We start from the raw sequence: 13003 nt of genomic DNA, 5'->3' as shown, positions 1-13003 counted from the left end.
CTCGAGAGCATGGTGCCACCAGGCTTGTTCCCACTGCAGCTGGAGAGGTTTGAGGACAGTGTACAAAAAACTGTAGTAGTAGATACCATGTGACTATTCAAACCCAGCACAACCTTATTCCTCAACCTCTCCAGCAGTGGCTGGCACAAAACATTTGTAAACAAAGCTCAGCCACTGTTATGAACTAGGATGGTTGTAACAACAGCAGCTCGATAAGAGCGACGGCTGAAGTTATAGTCAAGACCTTGCAAATGCAAGGGTCATAAGACAAGGCAAAGAGAGTGTCTTTGACTTGAATATCAGTTCAGATGACTTAGGATTGGAGGTCCTAAGCGAAAGATGTTTCAGGTGAAAACCTAGTAAGATTAAAGTAAAGAACTACTAAGTACATTGTTGACTATATATAGGGAACTGTAGATGGTTTAGGGCAGGCATAAGTCAACAATGAGTCAGAGATAAGGAATGAGTCATCTAGCGACGGCAACAGCAATCATGATGTAATACAAGTGAGTCAGAGATAAGTCTAGCAGCAGCAACATGCTGCTTGTGACGTAATACAAGGATAGTAAAGAGAAAATGAATAGGGGCATACATGACTGTAACAGCCACTGCAGCTGTGTCAAACGGAGTCTGAAAAGTAGTAGAATATGTAGGTATATGTATATTAATGTAGTGTATTGTAATTAATATTGGTGTCACTAGTATGTCATCCAGTGCACCGATAGATGAAGTCCTCAACACTCTTCAGCTTGTTGGAATCTCAAGATCTAACTTTCTGCTCAAGCTGCTTGCCAACAAGGAGTATATTAACCATATTGCAGTGAAAGATATCCTACAAAATAAACAGTTAATTCTTGATGCTCTTTTGAAGAGTGCAGAGGATTCTCTGAGTACTGAGCTTAAATGGGTGACAGATCTCATCAAGGATGTCTCTGCACGCAAAATGGTGGTCCTGTCAGCGAAGGAGAGTGGCTATCATTTTGATGTGGTGCATACAGTACTGGAGCAATTAGAGGATTTCAGTATCGAGGAACTAGCTAAAGACATGGAGAAACTCGCACCTGTAACATGGGACTTCCTTGATACAGCTTTGTCCATGAGAACAGCCCAAAAAATAGGTGCGGGAAAAGACCATGATGAGCATCAGCTCGAGGCAGGCATGGATAGTGACGAAGAAGCTTATTGGGAGGAGCTTGGTGAAGGAGATCTCGAAGGAATCATTTCTGGACTCATCAATGATGCAGAATCCAGTGTTGAGAATCAGTGGAAAGCAAAAGCCTTGCTGGTATGTATTCAGCCTTTGATATCAAAGACATTGAAGTTGATGCTTAATCTACAGAGAAAAGTAACAGTTATGAGTATAATTATGAGAAGCACAAACCAGAGATCCAATACCTTGCAAAGCTTGATGGGGATGTTCCTGCAGTCCACACACTCCCTGCAGAAAGTAATTGAGACACTTGAATGAATGGGAGTCTCTGTATCTGTTAATGCAATATTCGCAGCCACACACTCATTATCAGCACAAACTCACCACACACTCTGCTCGCTTGGACAATCACTCCTTGCTGCCTATGCATACGACAACTTTGACATTGACCTGAAATCTCATGAGCACAAAATTGAAAACTTGAACAAATCACTGAAACATCTTACATCTGGGTTAATGTTCCCTCTGCAGCACTGCACCTCGCAAGAAGATCTCAAATGTTCCGAGGAGCTATGGCTGAAGTCATCTCTCAACCTTCGAGCAGAAGTGTTGCCAAAACGGGGGTGGAAGGACTTGCTCAGCCTTCAACCAGACACACCAAATTCATCAGGACTTACCCATTGTGACCACTTCAATTTGTGGAAGTTTCTCTTCAACCTCGTAACATACGGACCTCCATACTTCATGCAGTTTAAAGACCAGCTGCATGAACCAGAGCTCATTGAAGGCATCCCTGTCATTAAAACACCCACTATAGCTGCATTAGCAATGGATGTTAGCAATTCCACTGTTGCTGGCAATATACAGAGTGTTATCAACTTACTTGAGCAAGGCAGAATCATGGAACCTGACACCTTCGATGATCCTGAGATCCCCAACATCTCAGAGTATGTTGTTCTGTTCCATGGTGACCTAGGCACAGGTGAATGGCTCCAAGTGGTACAGCAGTGCTGTGTGATCAAAAACACACCTTGGGATTGATTTCAACATGTTGTATTCGTCCCTGGTATGTTCCATTTGAAGATGGCAGCGGCAGACTCTATATGGCGAACATTTCTGCAATCTAGTGCAGTGCATCTCAATGAGACAAGTCTCATGTGAGACATGGGTGTGTTGTGTCCCAAGGAGATGGGCCTTTATGGGACGAAACCAGGGTTTCGGCAAATGCATCAGTTGATTGGGTATGATGGCATATGCTGCCATCTTGATTGTTGGAGAGTTGAGGCCCAAAAACACGACACGAACTGTACAGATCTCGAGGCATTCGCAGCATCAGAGCTGTCATATGAAGAACTACAAAAGATGGCAGACTCACTTGCACAGCATTATGTTGCTGATCACAAAATTCGATGTATGCAGAACAAGTCAGCAGCGGAGCATGACCAGCAACACGAAAATGGCCTCCTTCTAAACAAATATGTGCTTCTGTATGAAGAGTTGTCATATGCGATGAACTTCAGTGATATTGGACGACTGGAGACTTGCCTCATTACATGGATATTGATATTCAAAGCTACTGGTAAACACAAGTATGCCAATGTAATGTCGGAGTTCTTATGTAATGTGCACTTTGTATATCCTGAAGGTTTAAAGTAAGTCAAGTTAAGTGCAATCAAATGGAGACATTGACTTACAATTTGTAGACGCATGGTTCATTATCATATCCTTATCAACCCCACAGGGAAGAAGGGTAAATTCTGTGGGGTTGACTGGTGCATGGAGCTAAATAATCTATTCACAAAGGTGTGTTCACCTCATTGCTGTGAAGATGGTGAAGTGATGTGAGGTACAGGTGATCAATGGAGGCAAGGGCTCAAACCGCACAGTAGCATGCATCATATTGGAGTTTCCACTAGTGCAAATATACCATAACCTGCACAGCAATTTTCAAAGCAATTTCTTGCACAACAACCTCTCAGCACAACATGGTGAATCAAACATGGCAAAAACTTTTCAAGCACTATGTACATACATGGCTGGGCATTCTGCCAATGAAGTGAAACATGGAAGGAAGAGTCACCATAAGGTCCCTGACCTCCTTGCAAAGGGACAGGAATTGATGAGTGCCAGGGATGGAGCAGACACAGAGGACAGAGCGGAAGAGGGAGCTATGGATGTGGATGTGGACATGGACGATGTCTGAAATGAACATGCATTAATAGAAGATCTTGCGGTAGAATTATGAGTCTTGTGCAATATTATTTGATAAAGTCTACCAAGAACAGTTAAGAAACATCATGGATGAGATGACTGCATGAAAACATGTACATTTTCCTTGTCAGTAGTTGATGTGTGAGTCGTGTTGTGTGTGGGATGTAGTAGGCAGATGCGATTGTGTTCTGGTGAGCAAGTAAGTCCAGAAGAGGTACTACAGAGAGTGTAACAATATGTACTATTATGGCCCTCCTGTTGGCAAGCGCTACACCTATTCGTCTTCTTTACTGCTGAAACTGTTGATGGAAGGGTGACATTACCACCCCTTGGTGGGTTGGCAACAGTTGAAAGAGGGCGGCACTGTAAGGGAGTGTTGGTTAAGGCCACACTGATGACTTTGACAGGGATTATGCGATGTATGATGGCAAGAACTTCAGGCCCATATTTGTCTGTGGCCAGCCAGTGAGTTTCCTTGTGAAAGTCTTCAATGGTCTTGATCTTCTTGTGATGTGTGCAGTTGACAAGGTGATTGAGAATTGAATCTGACATGATGATAGACAGACTGATGTCAATGAGGTGAGAATGGCCATATTTCTCTGCCATTTTCTCTTCTCTCCAATCCTCCAGCACCTCACACAGCTCATACTCCTTTGGGCCCATACTGTAGTTAGGGAGGTGAGAGCAGTTAGGGAGTTTAGGTGGTTGTGGGTTGTGAGTGTCAAATAATGGGAAGGCAAATGGGTGATGGATGTCACAGCACACATCAGGAGTCATGGGGGCGCAATGAGAACACCCAGTGATTGTTTGGTCACATGCAAGATGATCTATTCAATTGAGTCAATTACACAGGGGTTCAGAAGAATTATGAAGACATTCTCACCCACTACAGCAGACACATTATAAAAATGTAAGTCAAACACTTTATGGCGACATCCAATCCTCTGCAAGTGTGCATTGATCAGCCAATCCATTGCAGGATCCAATTCCCTTTGCTTCTTCTGCTTTGAGGCAACTTCTATGTTTGGTTTCATCAACTCTTTGAGCTGTGCATCGCTTACACTCGCATTTCCCAAGGTATTGGTGGTACTCAGCCCACTATCTCCCATGTCCATCATGATGTCAGCATCTGGCTCAGTAGTTTGAGCACTCATAGGTGGCAGGACAGGGATAGTTGAACCCTGTTCAATGACTCGTTGCTTGGCAGCTTGCTGGTTACATCTGCTGCTTTCCTTTTTTTATTCTGCTGATGCTTCCACTTCTCTTCACATACATCATCAAAGTGTTCTTTCTCAGCAAACAATAATGCTGTCCCTTGCAGCACATGATCTCTGACAGCACGTCCAAAACATTGCCAGACTGTCAACAACTTGCATGTCACTTGCTACTGGATGACCAGGGTGATATTTGGTACATCCATTCCCTTGCTGAATGTCAATGTTGAATATGAGTCCATGCAACAATGACAACTCACCATTCCAAATGACTCTGTCATACAGAGTCCCCATGTATCTCCGGTCACCAGGTTGTCAACCTCCACTTCCTTGAATTTCGATGTCATGTCCAAGTTGAACCATTTGATTTTCTCTCGCAGTTCAGGTGGAAGCCAACTCTGCAAGTACTTTGCTGCTCTAATTGTGTCCTGGATGCTATCAAAGAAGATGAGGAACTTTGGTGGGACTTGATCCCCTGTTGTCCAACCTGTAGGTATGAGGAATGCCAGGTCCGTGTATGATGAGAGAGAATATCTAATTTTGCACACACAGATTTTGATATTTGGTTGATCTGTGGACATATGGACAAGCAAGAGATTCTCTGAACACATATGAAGCAACCTCTGCACATCTTGCAGGGTATTGGGTGTGGGCATGGTCAATGCAATCATGAATGGAACATAGCAAGGTAAGATGTACCACAAGCGCTTGAGCTCTTTATATTCACTGCAAAATTCTCCCCAGGATGTGATACAGTGAGCTTCGTCAAACACAAACCCCATTATCTGTGATGTGAAAGTGGGTTTCTGCAGGAGCTTTTCAAATTCTCCACCAGCCTTCACCAACTGCTTGGGGCTGGTTATGATAGCACGGTAGCGCATGTCATCAATGTCCTGTGAGTGGTTGAGCAAGTTTGGGTAAGCAAAATCATAGGCAGACTTACTTGGAAGTTGACAAGGCTTGCCATCTCAGCAGATATAGAGATACTGTTGATACCAGCTTTTGCAAGGAAGCTGACACTCTGGTGTCCAAGTTGGTTGAGTGGTGTGACGACAATTTGAATGCCAGTGTCCATGAGTGCAAGTGGCGACCAGAAGGCAAGCATTTTTCCCATTCCTGTGCCAGCAATGCAGATAACATCTCCAGCTTTCTTCAGGAATACCTCAGCAACCTTAAGCTGCCACAGGCATGCCCTCTTGCCAAACTACTTGTGCAGTTTTTCTTGGATGAGAGTCTGACTAGGGGTTTTGGGGCATGATTCTGCCAATGTGACCAAGAAGGAAATTTGTGTTGGTAAATAAATTTGTATTAATGTATTCTATCTACATTTAGCAGTGTGCCACATCTCCTGCCACAGTGGCTGAGCTTTGTTTACAAATGTTTTGTGCCAGCCGCTGCTGGAGAGGTTGAGGAATAAGGTTGTGCTGGGTTTGAATATTTGAATAGTCATGTGGTATTGTAGTAGTATGCTGCCCTTGAACCTCTCCAGCTGTGGTGGGTATGAACCTGTGGTGCCGCATGCTCTCAATTTTGCGTGTACTTCCAGTATCTGTGTCATATGGTAGATTGTTGGGCTGAGAAGGCATTCCAAACATGTTCATTGCTGCATCGAGAGTGACACTGTTTGAGGGTATCAGTAACAATGAGATATGTCAAAGTAAAACTTACCCGCTTGCACTGAGATTCACTAATGACTGCCAGTATTCCATCTGAAGTGTCTCTTCTTCGGGCTCTTGTGCCAGACCCTTAAGGTAAATTTTCTCTTGTTCAGGCCAACATTCAAAAACACTCTTGTCCTCAACTCCGAGGTCTTGCATAACCTTTGGTGGGACAGTTTTGCCATTTGCCAGAATCTCAAGAGCTTGCTTATAGTTATTGTACAAGAAATTTGCTAACTACCAAATAATTATGTTAGTGAGCGCTCATATATGATAAAGAGACCAACATACTAAGGTTCCCATATATCTCAAGCTCGTCATTATGCTCAAAATATGAATCAATAGCCTGCTGATGGTGGAAGACACTAGTATACCATGGATCCAAGGCCAGGGAGTTTGACTTTGAAAATGTCTGCTCACAAGTCTCCAGGTCTTTGATCCCAAGACCTTTGACATAGGTGGTCAATGAAGAAAGCTGACATATTCACCTGTGCACATGTCCATGAAATGCGCCAACCAGGCAAGTATGATGGAATGAGTGCACGAGGGGTCCAACAGAGCTGTTATTGAGAGTGGTCTCAAATTGACAGCCAATGTCATAACCACCGCCCAGACTGTCACCAAATGCATCTAGTAGCTTGGCTACAACAGCCAGGGGGTACTTTGCACTATCAGAACACCAATCAGAAACATAAAACAAAAGTATGTATTACTTACAGCTCCCTGCTCTGCACCATGTCTGTGATGAGTAAACACAAGCCATGGCGGCACACAGCAACAAAGATGCCAGTTTCATTGTAAATGCCCCATGATTTCTTAGTCTTCCCATCATCCATGTTTTGCCACCAGCCTTCGCATGAGTCAATTGTCGGATGCTGATTGTGTTAGTTGTTTCTACAGAAGCTCTGCATCAATCACTCACATCATTTCCTGTAGCTGATGGGGTATCCCATGCAAACTCATCTATGAAGTTACAAGATAAATAATGGTCACTAACAAATAGCTGGCCAGTGGGAAGCTCAGCCAATACACTGAGAGAGTTGTTATTGTCATCGAGTGAGCATCATAGAATACATTTTAACAAATCATTCCCATCCATAGTGTATAGAATCTTGAAGTGTAGCTGGTTTTCATCAGTTAGCATGTAAGTGCATGCCGGACATGCATGTTTGAGGCGCCAGTCAGGTGAGTTGTGTCGGAGTGATTTGGCTACAAGTGAAGCTACGACCCATCTGATTTGAAGGTATAAGTCAAGTGCAATCAAAAATTGATGTGAGAGGTGCCATTGGAATTCAACCTGTCTGTATTTAGCACATTGCACAATAGAACTTGAAGTGAGAACTTAAACATACCCCAAGTAAATCACATATAGTCTTGATAAAAGCTTGAATTGCTAAGTGAGGGCTCCTGAGGTGCACCACCTGATATAATTCAAGGGCTTCTAATGTTATGCCCATGACAGGCGATATTGGGGAGCAAGGCATGATGCCTTGACAAATGAGCACAGAAGCAATGGTAGTGTCGGTTGATGATATTTTGAGTATGAATTTCTCAGCAACTGTTCACTGTTCACATCAGCATCAAAACCACCAACTAGTGACTCACATAATGTGTCTACTACAGTTACTGGCCATTGACCACCATTAACATCATCAGTCCCTTCGCTGCATAGGTGATCCAAAAAAATCTTAAAGCCTTTCTGTGATTTTCGACATGTTGAACCTTGTGAGGACCATCTTGACCTTTTCTGATGTACGTGTCAATTACTGTTGGTCAATGAACACACACTTACAATCTACAAACCTCACCAAGAACACCACTTGCAAGGTCTCCAAACTCTTCCCCTGCATGGCTAATAGGGAGTGTGTTGGTACCATCACATATATCACCGATATTGAAATCTTCAGAGTCCTTGTCAATGTTAGGTGGAAAGGTTGGGGGATCTCTGAGAGCTTCCAGAGCTTGGCATTCATTGGCTATCATGGCTATAAACCAGGTCAGTGTCTTGATGTTTTTGAGTGCCTGGATACTCACCTTGTAGGCAAGTCTCCCGCCGCTGTTTACAGCTCACTGCTTGGAGAACCAATGCCCTGTGTTTGACCACCTTCAACACACAGTTGGTGGGAAGCCCATCCTTACCTCACGAAGAGCCTATGTGGTGGATAGACTGCAAGGAAAGGTTAGTGCGAACTCGTCTTTGACGTCCAGGGTTCTGCATATTTTTTTCCCCCCCAGACAAGCCAGGTATGTACATTTTTTGGATGTTGGGTTATGCGACTAATCATAAACACTATTAGTGCACATTGCCGTCTATCCCCCTTTTCAACCAACCATTTCATTCAGTTTCTCATATCTGCCATGTCATGCACTCCTTTGCCACCTGTCACCACCTCCCACAGTGATCATGTCCAGGACTTGTGCCAATTACTGGAAGGCATGACTATATCAGGTGGGTCATGTGTCTATACTATCTGACAATCAACTGCATGCTCACTTTCAAACAGATTCAGCATTGGACACAATTACATGGAAGCGCAAGACCATTGAAGAAACTATCATCCTGTCCAAATCATTGCACATGAACTCCTCACATGTCAGTCGAACCATTCCTGCGCCCAATTCATCTACTAGCTCATGTATACAAGACTCCCTGTCACCTTCGAGTCCACCATCATATGCATAATTATCTACGGATGTCACACTTCCTTCAATGCTGGCCATACAAGTCCCAAAACCCAGTGACATCATACCCCCATGTGCTGATTTAGAACCTGAAGGGTTCTGGGTAGTCACAGTTGGCCAAGAAGTTGGTATATTCTACCACTGGTGAGCATTATCAAAATTTTCATTGATAATAATATTGATGCTAATATTAGGGCTGATGTGGCTGAGCGCACCCATTTTGTTAGCAGTAACATTCAGAAGCGGTACCCTTTGTTTCAGAAGGCGCTTGAAGTATATACCACTCAATATAATGAAGGCAGATTGCAAGCTATCCCAACTCCAGGTGGTCCTTTCTGGGTGTCTCCATCCCCACCTTCCCTATCTTTGTCCTCTGACTTGGATGACCTGTAGTCTCAGGTAGATGACTTGTCGGAGACGATGTCATCCTGTGAACTTTAGATACTTTCATAGTAGTACACTGTATCAACCATGTACATATGTAGTCCTTGCTTGTAATACATTAGTGATGGAATCTTTATACTCAGTTCACAAAATGTGCAAGCTACTTTGTGTGATTATGAAATTGACACAGATGACTGAATGACATTGGACCACACAGCTGCATTACCTTAAGAGTCCAGATGTAGTAGTATCCTGACACAACTGTAGTTAATGATTTGCCAGTGACATGCAATCATCAAGGCCCACTGCACTTGCCATACATTCAGTATAACAGATACTGACCTTGCTTGCAGTTGGTGTGGTTTGGACTGATTTAGACTTCTATATGAGTGCAATATTCTAGAGATACAACAATGTTCACTATCAATTCGCTATATGTTTGCTACGGACTCACTATATGTTCACTACAAATTCACTATGCATTCACCATCAATGCATTGTCTGTTCACTATCAATCCAATATTTGTTCACCATTGATTCAATATAACATCATTTAATGTATAGTCACAGACTACTTATTTTTACTGTTAGCTACTTTAACTTCAAAGAATTTGACCTCTGAAACAATACAAATAAGCAAATTGTGCAATACAATGATATCATACTTGAGGCGCTCCCTACAGTATGGGCAATTGGTGTTCACAATGTCTTGAATACTTTTGAGGAGTGTCCTTCCCTCACAAGCATGTAAACTACAATCATCAAGAAAGATGGTGGCCTCTTGTTCCCCCTCCTTTTGTGCACCTTCAAGCAGTTTCTCATATGCACCATCCCACAAATGCTCAGACTTCTCAACCCACCCCTTTTGCCAGCAGTTGGCCATGTTCTCGATGTCTTGCAGGATTAGCAAATTGCAGGAACAAGGGAGACCATTCTCCATGGTAAGTATAGATCCATCATCGACCTTGGGAGTGGTACTGCGAGAATGCAGACCTTCAAGCATAGGTGAAGTGACAGAAGGGATGGCACAGTGTATATTTTGTCCTGCAGCATGAGGGGCTTGTGTCTTGTTTTTTCTATGGATGTGGTCAGCAAGAGCAAGGGACATCAGTAAATGGAAGTGATTTGACCTTGCCTGCCTGCTTAATTGGGTTTAAGTACAAAATTTTGACTTCAGACTGAGAGTTAAGGGACTGACTTGGCCATCCGAACACATGCCTTTGCATTTTGCATATCTCGAACTCTGAAATAGCTGTCTCAGAAGTACAATCTCAGTGAACTTGAGAAGAAACAAATTACCCTGGCTTCACAAGCCAATGCTTGGTAGCCAAGCACTGCCTGCTCATACTAACAGGAGGATCCTGCTTATGAGCCTTAGAATGCATGTTAAGTATTATACAACTGAGTTGAAAAATTGAGACTTACCATAGCTTTGGGGGAGGGAAAAATATGTTTCGAGACTTTCTCTTAGTTCAACCTGTCTGACCATATATTGAATCAATCACAGTGACTTACCTTGGGATTCCCCAGTAGAAATGTGTATTACTGGCACCCCCACCCAATGTTATATATGAAACTATCTGAACACCACCAGTATTCAAGTTGGATCAGAGGATTGCAACAAACTCATCCCAGCAGAGATGTGTATTATTGCATCCAAACTATCCAACTGAACATCATCAGCATCCAGGTTGGATCAAAAGACTGCGATGAGGTTATCCCAGCAGAGATATTGCCTCCAAACTATCCTAACACCATTGGCATCCAGGTTGGATCAAAAGATCGCAACGAGGTGATCCCAGCAGAGATATGTATTATTGCCTCCAAACCATCTGAACAACACCATTGGCATCCAAGTTGGATCAAAAGATCACGATGAGGTTATCCCAGCAGAGGTGTGTACTTACCACTATTGCCCCTGATCAAAAAACTTCCTCCCAAAATTACTAAATCTGAATCTATATATGAGCTTCCAGACCTTAGATTCACCCATTTCTTTTTCTAATTGGCAACCTAAGACATATTGTGTGTGTTTTTCAATTGATTATTGCAACTGTAGCAATCAGTACTGATACCATCTTTGATAGGGTTTGGATGACCTGATTGTGTCGTCCTAATCTGTGGGGCCTTGTTCTCAGGTTCTCAAGGTAAGTGCCTTTTTTTAATTTGTGTTGTTCCATTGTTGACTCACATATGCCATTTTCTTGTAGGGTTTCAATGACTTGACTATGTCGTCCTGATCCTGGAATAGGCTCGGGTTCTCAAGATAAGCACCTTTTTTTTCTAATTGCATCCCCACAACAACACTCATTCCTACCTACAGACAACTACTATGAGCTACATTTTCTCTGAAGACAACTTCAATGCCAATGTAAATTTCTTCACTGGTGCAGGACCTGAATATTTCACAGGACTCCTCGATGAAAATGGAGGTGTGGTGTTGTATATGTACATGTCCCACTCTTAGTACTGACCTTCAAAAAACAGTATTGAGTCATGCGCCCCAATGTTGGGGCAATATCAACTGGGAGGACCCATCACTATACACAATGCCACTGACAAGAGATGAGTTAGCAGCCATCAATGATAGACCAGCCCTTCCACATGGTCCTACTCCCATCATTGCTGATGTTTCACCCAAGGCACATCAACTCACATTGTCCTCTCGCGCGCCATCACCTGCTGATGAAGAGGCACCGTCAGAGCTCACCCATGATGCAAATTCATCCATGTGGGCAGCAGAAAACCCAACATGTCCCATGCTTCATTGCCAGACTCCACTGCCTTGGCTGTCAGATGCTGAGAAGGCCTCTCGGAAAATCAAGAAGGATCAGAGGACTGCAATTATAAAGCATTTACACAATGCAGTTGCATCGCTCTCGCTCACTCACAATGTCACTCCAAAATATATCAATGACATGATCAGCAGTCAGACCAAGTATCACACAGCACACAAGGTTACCCTGGCTAATGCATTAATTCATGCCAAAGCTAAGGAGGTGAATAATGGTAAGCCAAATTACTTTGCTTTCTCTTGCAGTTATATTTACATCCTATTACAACAAGACAGCTCTAGGTATATATTGCCTGAGCTGCACAAAATGGTTGCTGAGGATGCTGACATGCAAGATTTGACGAGGGATGAGAAGGCTGCCTATGTGGCCATTCTTAGTGAGCACTGTGACAAAAAGGTAAGTAGTGTGCAAGCAAATAACATAGCTACTGCACAAGATGTTTTGACCACAACAGAAAGGGTTGTCAAGGAGGTGAGCTCACCATCTATCACATGTACTCTACTGAACTTATCTTCATTTCAAAGCTCAACAATTTGCATGTTCGGACTGGAACCTATGGAACCCTCTTTGTTGTTCAGGGCCACATCAATGACACTATTCAAAGCACGATGCATGGTACTGACAATTCTGAAGACTTCTGGGAGGATGTTTATGAGTCTCTGATGGCTGATGTTCTCTGACAATACGAACAATGGGCATGTACACAGAATCAAAGTAAGTTATCTGACTCCTCACAATAATATTTTGTTCTTATTGAGTATTTTCAAGATCTTAATGAATGTGACTCTTTGGAATCAGTCCGAAAGCAAGTTTGAAGATTGATTGTCTGAGGACTGGGTATGTGACAACATTCATTAGTGTGTGTGAGTGCTGTCTGACATATTTACAGTTGCAATAACAGGCAAAAAG

The 13003-nt window shown here is 43.0% G+C and overlaps 13 protein-coding genes across 13 annotated transcripts; 6 read left to right on the top strand and 7 right to left on the bottom strand.

The window, feature by feature from the left end:
- Positions 1–703: 703 nt before the first annotated feature.
- BJ212DRAFT_1283110 (uncharacterized protein) lies at positions 704–1468 on the top strand (the record flags this gene model as incomplete). Its single annotated transcript, XM_041331729.1, has 1 exon — positions 704–1468. The coding sequence occupies one exon, from the start codon at positions 704–706 to the stop codon at positions 1466–1468; it is 765 nt and encodes a 254-aa protein (XP_041187543.1).
- BJ212DRAFT_1283060 (uncharacterized protein) lies at positions 1469–2191 on the top strand (the record flags this gene model as incomplete). Its single annotated transcript, XM_041331725.1, has 1 exon — positions 1469–2191. One exon carries the CDS (start codon positions 1469–1471, stop codon positions 2189–2191), a length of 723 nt encoding a protein of 240 aa, XP_041187542.1.
- A 321-nt stretch (positions 2192–2512) lies between these two features.
- On the top strand, positions 2513–2806 carry BJ212DRAFT_1283056 (uncharacterized protein; the record flags this gene model as incomplete). The annotated part of the gene is made up of 1 exon (XM_041331724.1): positions 2513–2806. The coding sequence occupies one exon, from the start codon at positions 2513–2515 to the stop codon at positions 2804–2806; it is 294 nt and encodes a 97-aa protein (XP_041187541.1).
- A 51-nt stretch (positions 2807–2857) lies between these two features.
- BJ212DRAFT_1283067 (uncharacterized protein) lies at positions 2858–3353 on the top strand (the record flags this gene model as incomplete). Its single annotated transcript, XM_041331726.1, has 2 exons — positions 2858–2953; positions 3003–3353. The coding sequence occupies 2 exons, from the start codon at positions 2858–2860 to the stop codon at positions 3351–3353; spliced, it is 447 nt and encodes a 148-aa protein (XP_041187540.1).
- Positions 3354–3445: 92 nt separating this feature from the next.
- On the bottom strand, positions 3446–4395 carry BJ212DRAFT_1283131 (uncharacterized protein; the record flags this gene model as incomplete). The annotated part of the gene is made up of 2 exons (XM_041331733.1): positions 3446–4188; positions 4245–4395. 2 exons carry the CDS (start codon positions 4393–4395, stop codon positions 3446–3448), a joined length of 894 nt encoding a protein of 297 aa, XP_041187539.1.
- A 665-nt stretch (positions 4396–5060) lies between these two features.
- On the bottom strand, positions 5061–5471 carry BJ212DRAFT_1212984 (uncharacterized protein; the record flags this gene model as incomplete). Its single annotated transcript, XM_041329262.1, has 1 exon — positions 5061–5471. A coding segment is annotated over one exon (411 nt), but the record flags the coding sequence as incomplete, so codon positions are not given.
- Positions 5472–5533: 62 nt separating this feature from the next.
- On the bottom strand, positions 5534–5764 carry BJ212DRAFT_1243916 (uncharacterized protein; the record flags this gene model as incomplete). Its single annotated transcript, XM_041329624.1, has 1 exon — positions 5534–5764. A coding segment is annotated over one exon (231 nt), but the record flags the coding sequence as incomplete, so codon positions are not given.
- A 475-nt stretch (positions 5765–6239) lies between these two features.
- On the bottom strand, positions 6240–6708 carry BJ212DRAFT_1283144 (uncharacterized protein; the record flags this gene model as incomplete). The annotated part of the gene is made up of 2 exons (XM_041331737.1): positions 6240–6466; positions 6525–6708. Coding segments are annotated over 2 exons (411 nt in total), but the record flags the coding sequence as incomplete, so codon positions are not given.
- Positions 6709–6717: 9 nt separating this feature from the next.
- On the bottom strand, positions 6718–7069 carry BJ212DRAFT_1449487 (uncharacterized protein; the record flags this gene model as incomplete). The annotated part of the gene is made up of 2 exons (XM_041338703.1): positions 6718–6901; positions 6951–7069. 2 exons carry the CDS (start codon positions 7067–7069, stop codon positions 6718–6720), a joined length of 303 nt encoding a protein of 100 aa, XP_041187535.1.
- Positions 7070–7296: 227 nt separating this feature from the next.
- BJ212DRAFT_1283159 (uncharacterized protein) lies at positions 7297–7530 on the bottom strand (the record flags this gene model as incomplete). Its single annotated transcript, XM_041331740.1, has 1 exon — positions 7297–7530. A coding segment is annotated over one exon (234 nt), but the record flags the coding sequence as incomplete, so codon positions are not given.
- A 1398-nt stretch (positions 7531–8928) lies between these two features.
- BJ212DRAFT_1283106 (uncharacterized protein) lies at positions 8929–9308 on the top strand (the record flags this gene model as incomplete). Its single annotated transcript, XM_041331727.1, has 2 exons — positions 8929–9059; positions 9110–9308. Coding segments are annotated over 2 exons (330 nt in total), but the record flags the coding sequence as incomplete, so codon positions are not given.
- Positions 9309–9870: 562 nt separating this feature from the next.
- BJ212DRAFT_1303823 (uncharacterized protein) lies at positions 9871–10727 on the bottom strand (the record flags this gene model as incomplete). The annotated part of the gene is made up of 5 exons (XM_041333490.1): positions 9871–9917; positions 10104–10375; positions 10498–10551; positions 10599–10672; positions 10725–10727. The coding sequence occupies 5 exons, from the start codon at positions 10725–10727 to the stop codon at positions 9871–9873; spliced, it is 450 nt and encodes a 149-aa protein (XP_041187532.1).
- A 1331-nt stretch (positions 10728–12058) lies between these two features.
- BJ212DRAFT_1283120 (uncharacterized protein) lies at positions 12059–12774 on the top strand (the record flags this gene model as incomplete). Its single annotated transcript, XM_041331730.1, has 2 exons — positions 12059–12565; positions 12619–12774. The coding sequence occupies 2 exons, from the start codon at positions 12059–12061 to the stop codon at positions 12772–12774; spliced, it is 663 nt and encodes a 220-aa protein (XP_041187531.1).
- Positions 12775–13003: the final 229 nt, after the last annotated feature.

Source organism: Suillus subaureus, assembly GCF_016647635.1.
Source record: "Suillus subaureus strain MN1 chromosome Unknown BJ212scaffold_49, whole genome shotgun sequence".
Classification (NCBI taxonomy): Eukaryota; Fungi; Basidiomycota; class Agaricomycetes; order Boletales; family Suillaceae; genus Suillus; species Suillus subaureus.
Note: the sequence above shows the minus strand (reverse complement) of the source record. Positions and strands in the feature narration are given on the sequence as shown.